Source organism: Camelina sativa, chromosome 1 (assembly GCF_000633955.1).
Source record: "Camelina sativa cultivar DH55 chromosome 1, Cs, whole genome shotgun sequence".
NCBI classification, from domain to species: Eukaryota; Viridiplantae; Streptophyta; class Magnoliopsida; order Brassicales; family Brassicaceae; genus Camelina; species Camelina sativa.
In genome coordinates, this window is record NC_025685.1 from 9,972,505 (window position 1) to 9,982,178 (window position 9,674).

A 9,674-nucleotide genomic window follows, 5' to 3' on the forward strand; every position below is an offset into this window, starting at 1 on the left:
AATCAATCGGATTTTAATCTTGATATCTTTTGGTGCAATTCACAAACAATCTAACAGTCCTATGCAACCGATTTTAAAGTTTTACAGGAATAGAACTCTTAAGATTTGTTTGTTTGTATACTTGGATGTTTTAGGGTTCAATAGTTGTTTAGGGTTCAGATTCGATTATATGGTTTAAGAGGGTTAGACTTTAGTTTTACCTTTCACCGATTTGGATTTGACTGGATATGAACCGGGAGCTAACAGACCTCGGTTGTACCTCTTTCTCGATCACGAACCTCGAACAGAACCACGAACAGCTTTCCCGCGAACAGCTCCTTGTACCGCTTGCACTCGAACTCACCCCCGAACCGCGAACCATGAACCTCGATCAAGTTATCGATAGAACTTGATCACGAGCTTAAGGTATGCTCGTGAACAAGAAGATCTTCGAACAGAAAAGGTGTTTAGTCTCGGATGGAAGTAAGAACAGAAAGCGGTTTATGGTTTTTAGGGTTTTAGGGAAGGAGAAGAGAATCGGCGGCTGCCTTAGGGTTTTAGGGTTTTAGGCTAGAGGCTATCGTGCTGATAACGTGTTGTAAACTAGAGAGTTTAGGGAATGAAATCTCTTGTTCTCACCTCAACCGCTGATAGTCTTATCTCCGTCGCACCTAAACCCAGAGAATTCCCCTTTTTCCAGCGGCGTATCAACTCTCGAATCCGAGGCGAGTCTCTCTGATTCCCCCATATCTAAAGATGCTGGATCTCCCTCGTCTCCTCTTGAAGACCTCCCTTTCCGGATCTCGCCGTCGGTATTGATCTCCACACCTCCCCCTCGGTTCCAGCCTGATCCCTTAAGATTTGGTTGTAAGCTCTCGGGAGTCCTACCGTCATATTGGTTCCGACCGGGTTTTGCTCCGGTGATGACATCGAGAATGAGCGGCGGCGGCGAAACCTTAACGTCCCTTGGTGATCCTCGATTGAACCCTCCTTTTTGCCAAATGGGCTTTGGCACACTTATCTTCTCATCGAGGCCTTGTAACCCAAATCCTAATCTGCCAAAGTCCATGTCTGTTCTAAATTTTTATTGCTCTCCCGTAACATACATTTGTGTAGATACATGGAACCATTTGTCCGAAGACTGCAATTGGGACATGATCAATCAATGTTGCTATGGGGATACAATCTTTATTTGAAAACCTGGCCATTAGAATCACCCAAGAGTACTACTCATGTTTATCAATGCTTGAAGAAGACCGGCATTATGATCCCGTCTCTAAGGAGCGGTGGTTACCGAAGCTTCTCCAACCATTCCACCTCTCTGTTTCATCGGATCCCCGAGTCCTCTCAAGTGCTTTGTTGCTTCATCTGGCCGGGATCCCAAAGCTTGAGGAAGAACGGCATTATGATCTCCTACCAATGGCGAGGAGATTACCACACCTTCCTCAACCTTCTCCTACTATCTCCTTTACTTCCCGAGCCCTGTCAAAAGCAAATCACTAAAGTCCGGAAGATCATTCCCACAACCCAAAATTTGAAGAGGTACGGCATTATGATCCCATCTCTAAGGAATGGTGGTTACCGTAACATCTCCAAGCGAACCTTACCCAACCTTAAAGCTGAAGCAACTCTCCTCATTGCTAATGAGCAGACCTTTCCATTGAGCCCCTTGGCCATGGAACCCCTTTTAACGTCCCAATGTCTAGTATTGATAAGGAAAATTCTCCATACTCCCGCTTTGTTCGGGAATGCGGCTTCGACTTCCCTTGGAATCATTTGTGATTTGGTGTTTCACCGTCCTTGTCTCCGATATCTCTTGGAAATGCTGTTGAATTATCTATCCTTTTTATCGTTTTATGCTTATGGTTGTAACGCCCTTGAATTTGGTCTTGTATTGGCAAAAACTCAGATTTGTAAGCTCGTTTTCGAATGATTGAATGAAATGAGACCTTTGCACAAAAAAAAAACTAAATTTGAGAAACAAGCGTTCGTGAAAATCAAGCGAGTTAATCCACTCTCGAAACAGATAGAAATCATCTAGAATGAAAAGTTATGTTAAAAAAAATTATAGGGAGAAAAACTAGATTGACCCAAATTAACAGGTTAATTACTAAAGTAACTCATAAAATATGAGGGTTAGATGAGTTATTTTTTTGCCAAAAAACCATTTTTTGCTTTGTTAAGAAAAAAAATAAAGTCAAATTTACCCTCCCAGAATTTTTTTAAGAAAATCAAAATATTTTCAAAAGTCTGCCCGACTACTTGTGACAGATTTATTTGTGTATGACAGATTTATTTTTGCACAACCGATTTATTTTTGTATGGTAGATTTTTTATATCAGACTTATTTTGGATGACAGATTTTTTAATTATAGTTATGACATATTTATAATTGATGACAAATTTATTTTTTACGACAGACTTATTTATAAAGACACCACAAACTTTCACAATATATGACAGATTTATTTAATATATGGCAGATTTATTTTTCACAGTTATTTCAGATTTATTTTATTGATTAAAAAATCTGTCATAACAAGACATATTTTTTTTACAGAGAAATAATTACTAGGTTGACATAGTAATTAAAAGTATATAAATAAACACCAGATTTATATACTTTTTTAAAAAATTGCTAAAATGACCTATATCAACACCATACGTTATGGCAGATTTGTTTACGTTATGACAGTTTTTTTGTTTGCTTCCAAAATTCTGGTGTTTGATAACATATTTATTAGATGTAAAATGTAAATATAGTAACAACAATTTTGTTTTAAGTTATATTTTTTTCAGTCATATTGTTATTAATTATATTTTTTATAAATCATATTTTTAAACTCATATATTTAAAGCATATTTTATACATTTAATTTTCCTAAATCATTTTAAAAAGTTTAGCATCATATTTTAAAATCATATTTTTATATGTTATATTATATTTTCATAAATCTTATTTTAATATTTTTTATATACATTATTTTTTAGTTATAATTTCATATAATATATTTTTTATAAAACTTTTATAAACTATATAATCTTAAACCTCATATTTTCAAATCATATTTTTTTAATAATATTATTTTAATACATTATTTTTAAAATTATATTAAAAATAAACATCATATTTTTTAATCATTTTATATTTTTCTTTAATCATGTTTTTAAATCAAAATATTAAATACTATAATTTTTGACTTTTCGTTTTTCAAAAAAAAAAAGTTTCTGGGTTTTTGTCTTTTACGTAAAAATTGTGTCATTTTAGTTATTAGATAAAATGGAGTGTTAATCTAGCAATTAATTGCTAAATTTGTGTCAAACTGATATATTTTCACAAAATTATATGACACATAAGCATCTTAAAACAGTTGTTGATAATAAAAACATCTCAAAACAATCGTTTACGTAAATATACAAAATTATTACAATTTACTAATTTGATGAAGCCGATAGTAATCATGCTATCATTAAATTTATAGGCTAACTGCATTTGCAAAAATATCCTTTTAGTATAATTCAAATAAATAACTAATTTTTAATTCTAAAAGCAGAATTAAACCATCAATTAATTGGCATACGACAGGAGAGTTTCTCATGGGTTCCAATGGATCCTCAAATGAAAATGGAATTTGAGTATAAAATTTAGGTTTTTCATCGGTCTACCACAAAAGATATACAAACAGGAATAAGCACATAGATCGGTATGTGAGACCCGACATATATATTACCAATGCTTTGATAACGAATCATTTTTTTTTGGGTTGAAAACTACAACAATGGAAGATGGTTCAAGTCTCTGACGTTTCAGGTTCAGTAGCAGATATACCAAGCATTGATGATGAGGTCTATAATTGGAGATTTTGAGAAGAGTTTCCTCTGCAACTAGCCCAATACTCAGCAACAAGTTTGGAGAAGTAAGAATCAGTCTCCATTAGCCTTGAAGGCTCGTTGTACTCCACTAGCTCACCTAACCAAAACCAACACCAAAAGCCCATACATTGGTCAATGATAACATGTTTTAGAGATTGAAAGACAGAGTTGGCTGGTTCATTAGAGACGAAAATGTTGTTTACCATAGGAGAGAACCATGACCATGTCACTGTCTATGACCGTAGGTACCCTATGTGCAACTGTTATCACCGTGCAATCTGCAAACTCCTCTCTTATGATTCTCTGAATGATTGCATCTGTGGCTGAATCAATGGAAGCTGTAGCTTCATCTAACACCAAGATCTTGTTTCTCTTTAATAGTACTCTTCCAAGACAGAACAATTGTCTCTGTCCCACGCTCCAGTTCTCTCCTTCATCACTCACTTCTCATTTCGTCCCACCAATAACACAAGATTAACATAAGTGTAACGTCCCATTTTGTGTAAGTAAAATGATAACATTACTGTTTTTTCCATTACCTGAAGAATCAAGTTTATTAGGCAGATTGCTAATCGTCGTCTTAAGCTGACACTTCTCAAGAGCCTGCAAAAGAAACAATTTTATTAGGAAGGTTTTCAAGCTTTTGGTTTATAAAATCTCATTTTTGTTTCTTATTTTACCTTCCATATTTCATCGTCGGAGTAAACACCTAAAGGATCAAGGTTGGTCCTTATGCAGCCACGGAAAAGAGTTGGTTCTTGAGGAATGATGCTGAGTTTCATTCTCAGGTCCTTTAGGCCAATCTTACTTATGTCAATGCCATCAATCAATATGCAACCACTTGCTGGTTCTACCAAACGAAACAAAGCACTGATTAAAGTGCTCTTCCCACTTCCCGTTCTCCCAACAACTCCTACTCTTGTCCCTTCCCTGAATGTGCAAGAGATTCCTTTGAGAACTAATGGAGCATTGGGGCGATATCTTATCTAAAACAAATAAATGACGCATATCAATGACTTTAGCATAATTATTACAATCATCTTGTAACATTCTATATGTTTTCTTCTAACCTTAAGATCTTGCAAGTGAATTGTACCATTGGATGGCCATGAGGAAGGTGGTCTTCTATAATCCAAAATTGCAGGAGCTTCTTCTGGTATATTCATATATTGTTTTATCCTCTCTACTGAAATGATTGAATTCGATAAGGTGCAATACCATCGGGTCAGAAACACCTGAGTTATTGTCAGTGTTAATGCATAGGAGAGTGAAAGCCCAACGAGGCCTGCAACACATAAGCACAAGTTCATGCAGAACCTTTCAGTTTGATGAATACAACAGATATTTTTATCAAACAAAGCTGTGATGTGATGAGTTGAAAAATTCATGTACCTGGAGCTATGTAGCCTTTAGGGATAAGGATAAGCAGAAGTGCACAAGTGAACAAGGTCACATTCTGCAGAGTCTCTATCCTCAGAATCACCCACTCCATGGCTGCATTAGACAGAAAGAATAGCACGGAATCTGCATCAACTAGGTGTAAGTAGTTTTTGAAGAATCTCTCTACCGTTCCAAAAGCTCGTATTGTCACTCCTCCAAGTGAGGTTTCTGCAGCATAATTCATCACTGGAGCTTTGGTTGTTCCATTGATTCTAATCAGCTCCCTTGCAGAGGCTAAATAGTAATCCTATATTTTTTCCACGAAGAAGCGGGTTAATTATGACTTCTTTGCGGCATAAACAAACTGAAAAAGAAGTAAAATCGCAACATGTACCTGAACAACTTTTGTGGCTGCCAAAGCAAGAAGAGCTATGATAATTACTTGCCATGTCACATATGTCATGATGATAAGAGCTGCAGCGAGCTCAACGACCGGTGCTACCACAAATATGAATGCAAATGGGATGTCAAAGTCCAAGACGTTCAAATCAGAAGAAGCCTGCAAATGTTACATTTAACAACATCATACATTAAGTTATATAATTTATTAAAATACATGTAAGCAAAGCAATCTTACTCGAGTGAGAATGCGCCCTACGGGAGTAGAATCGAAGAAAAGCATCGGGGCTTTGAAGACTGCATTTGTGAAACCAGAGAAGAAGGCTTCGGAAGCTTTGAGTCCAAGATGAGCAACCGTAACAGCTCTTGCGTATACGAAAACAGCACTAAGAGTTGAGATAATGCTATAGACTCCTATAAGCATTGTATTAGTAAGTTTAGGGATCCCTATGGCGAAAGCCAGCCAGTATGTTGATGCAGCCTGGAAAACTACAAAGCCAACCTGACACAATACACTTGACCATAAAAGACACCATCCTTGAGAGACACGGACATAGTCCAAGAAAGGTTTCAACCCAACATAACCGCTCTCTTTTTCTTCTTCTTGTGTAAGTTGTACCCCTGGAACATCTGTTGTTGCGATCTCTTCTTCGTTTTTTTCGACAACCGTCATGTTTCTTAACTCTCTGCCTCGACCCCCTTTCCTAAGATCTCCGAGGCTTTCATTACTCGCTAAAGGTAATACAGTTACTGCATCATTATGAGCATTCACAAGCTGTTGGAATGCAGTCCCCATCATTAAGAGTTCTTCATACTTTCCTAACTGAGTAATTCTTCCTTCCTCCATAACCTGATCAGTATCATTAATGAATTAATAACTTAACGACAAAGACGTTGACAAGGTTTTTTTCACTTGGTGCCAGTCAAGTTTTACCAGAATTTGATCAACTTCTGAGAGAAACTCGACTTGGTGAGTGACCAGAATGACAGTTTTTCCCTTCAGCGCATCCTCAACACATTTCTGCAGTCACAGTTCAACATATTAAGAAGCAGTCATTAATAAAAGCTTCTTTGAATGCAATGTGCTCACTTACATGAAAAAGAATTCCAGCTGTATGTGCATCCACAGCACTAAAAGGGTCATCAAGGAGGTAAACATCAGAGTCTGCATAGACAGCACGTGCAAGCTGAACCCTTTGCTTTTGTCCTCCGCTCAAGTTAATCCCTCTTTGTCCTATTTCTGTGAGGTCACCATGTCCAAATCTGTTTATGTCTTTATCCAACGCACATGCTTCTATAGCAGCATTGTATCTTCGAGCTTCCATGGGCTTCCCGTAGAGAATATTGTCCCGGATGGTACCACTTTGAATCCACGAGGTCTGAGAAACATAAGCGATGGACCCAGACACTTTTACCTGTTTTCCAATTGGAAAATATCAAGGAAGCATTTTGTGACAAAATTTTTACACTAAAAACAAAGTTAAAGTCAGTCTTTGTGGCTATTTTGCTTACGGTTCCAGAAACTTTAGGTATTTCTCCAAGTACTGCATGCAACAGTGATGATTTTCCTGCTCCAACTGGTCCACAAACCGCAACTTTTTGCCCTTGCTTAATTTCCAAATGTATATTTTGAAGAGTTGGAATCTTAGTTTCTGGATCCCAACTGAAGTTTCCTGCTTGTATGTCCACTGTTATTCCAGATTTCTCGAGACCACTTCTTTCAATTTCATTAATCTTTAGCTCATCATCAAGCAAGAAGTTGTTTAATCTGTTGAAAGAGACATTGACTTGGATGATAGCAGATATTGCCTCAGGTATAGTTCTAACAGGTTCTGACATAACTCTTAGTGTAGCTAAAACCGTGAAAATGGTGCTTGCGTTCAGTGGCGCGCTCTTCAATAGAGCACATCCCACGAGAATAACAGAAGAAACTATTGTTGGAGACATCCAATACAGGACACTACCAAAGGCCTTTGTCATCTGAGCCCTAGCCAACCATTTGAATTCATCATCACGACAGGATTCTATCTTTTTCTTGAACTCCTCTTCCCATGACTGCAGCTTAATGACTTTCATGCTGTTCAAAATCTCTAAGGTGGACCTCAATCGCTTATCTTGTGCGATCATGAACTCGGTCTGGCAGTTCTGTAGCATCTTTGCGAATGGCAGATTAAGGAGACCACACAGGAGAAGAAGAATTAAACCTGGAAAAGCTCCTGCGCCAACCACTCCAAAAAGTACAGCTGTAGAAAGCAAAAGCTGCAGCGTAAGGCTCCATCCCGAGTGGAACCACCGTAAGAATTCTCCCATACGATATGCATCCACGGCGATATAATTCACAATCTCCCCAGATGAATGCCTTTTCCTCCCCAAACTTGATAGCTTTAGCTGCTTTTTGTATGCAGCTACCATTAGCGCTGATCTAATCCTCATTCCTGATCTTCTTGATGCAAAATACCAATGTCTCATTGACAAGGATTCAACTAGCTTCAGCATAACAAGACAAGCTAAGTTGAAGAAACCATTGCGGATATCCCTGTGGTCACTATTTGCATAATCCACAAAGACGTATAGCATTAATGGAAGAGATACAACCGCAACTGTTCTGAAAAATGCACAAACTGCTATGAATATGTTCTCCTTGAAGTAGACTTTTGCAACGGCTCTAAACACCAAGTTTCTTTCCTCATTTGAGCTTCCATCTGCAAGAAGAGTATCCCATGCTTGAGAAAATTTATTGTAAGCTAATTCAGCCGCATCCTCAGGGAGTACACTTGGGATATCTTCTCGGGATAATGGTCTCTTGAATCCCAGCGAGAGTAAAGGATTCATCCAAGAGAAGGACATATTGCTGAAAAATCCAGCTGTTGCTAACCTTGCCGGTTCTTTTCTAGGATTTTCAGTTAATAGAGGATCTGTTTCGCTGCAGACATGAGCTGCTGCAGAAGAAGATCTCAAATTCATCCATGAGCAAATGAGAAGCAAAATACTCATGGGCGAGGTTATGACGTCGAAGATTCGGATACCATTTCCCTGCAAAAGCATCACACTCTTTGCTGCTAAATCCAACAAAGCAAAAGACGCCCACCAAACAGATTCAAGAATCTTAATCCACTTGGAGCCATTAACAAGCATGGAAACGGCAAGTGAGACCCAAATGATCCCTTGAACAAAGCAAGCAGCCCCGGGGGTTTCATTATCGTCATTAGCATCATGAATCAGACTGTTAAACCCAACACCAAGAAAAACGATGCTGGTGACAAAACAGCAAATAGCTGCAGCCACAAAGATCCATCCTTTCTTGCGGCGCCTGACTACAATATGGTTGGAAACAGAACCAGCTATCAAGAGCAAGTAGAAGAGTGAGAGAAACAAGAGATTTAGGACATCTATAGCCGTTCTCTGGAAGCAAGAAGAGGCTAAACTCACTTCAACGTCACACCATGGAAGGCTCCCTGCATTATTAAACCAAAAAAAAAAAAACCATCACAAGAGATAAACAATCAGCAAATCATTCAGTATACGTCAGTTTATAAAATAGTTTAATCAGCCAGTGTGTTTTTTTTTGTTTTTAATTTTATTTTGTCTTTTAGAGAGGAACACAAGAAGCCAAGAGTGGGATGCTTCTAAAGATCCCACCATAGATAGTATCAATGATTGAACATATACAGATAATTCTAAAAACTCGGTTAAATTCTAAAAGTTTGTATTTTTTCCTAGAAAAAAACCTCAAACAAACACAAACGCAAGAACACCACAAAAGACAAAGTAGCAATGATTGAGTAAAAAAAGGGTAAAAATCGTACCTTCTAATGAAACCTCCACCATTGTAGAAGCAAGCAACAGAGCTCAATAAACCAACAAACAAACAAAAGAAAAGCTTCTGCCTTTACGAAACAAAACGTGAGAGGTTGATTGATGTTGTTCACTTAAGCTAAAACGAAGTATCGAAGTCCACATACATCTAAATGACTGAGAATCGAATGTAAACGGCGTCAATACAATTTTGATTACGTAATAATGAACCCGTCCTGCTGTTTAGT

General features: G+C 37.6%; 1 protein-coding gene across 2 annotated transcripts; it reads right to left on the bottom strand.

The window, feature by feature from the left end:
* LOC104786294 (ABC transporter C family member 8-like) lies at nt 3,571–9,674 on the bottom strand. 2 transcript variants are annotated; one of them, XM_010511659.2, is made up of 12 exons: nt 9,438–9,674; nt 7,144–9,086; nt 6,726–7,046; nt 6,566–6,652; nt 5,870–6,481; nt 5,627–5,791; nt 5,245–5,539; nt 4,923–5,137; nt 4,533–4,838; nt 4,392–4,455; nt 4,056–4,295; nt 3,571–3,949 (listed from the first exon to the last, which is right to left on the bottom strand). In XM_010511659.2, exons 1-12 carry the CDS (start codon nt 9,457–9,459, stop codon nt 3,828–3,830), a joined length of 4,392 nt encoding a protein of 1,463 aa, XP_010509961.1. In that variant the 5' UTR covers nt 9,460–9,674; the 3' UTR covers nt 3,571–3,827. The 2 variants fall into 2 exon arrangements, with proteins under 2 accessions (XP_010509961.1, XP_019082836.1); XM_019227291.1 differs by lacking the exon at nt 9,438–9,674 and having other exon boundaries at nt 7,144–7,761; nt 7,836–7,952.

Coding starts and splice junctions, on each gene's coding strand:
- LOC104786294 (XM_010511659.2), bottom strand. CDS start 9,459: ATGGTGGAGGTTTCATTAGAAG. Junction 7,047..7,143: donor TACCTAAAGTTTCTGGAACC/GTAAGCAAAATA, acceptor ATTGGAAAACAG/GTAAAAGTGTCTGGGTCCAT. Junction 5,792..5,869: donor TAGGGCGCATTCTCACTCGA/GTAAGATTGCTT, acceptor TAACATTTGCAG/GCTTCTTCTGATTTGAACGT.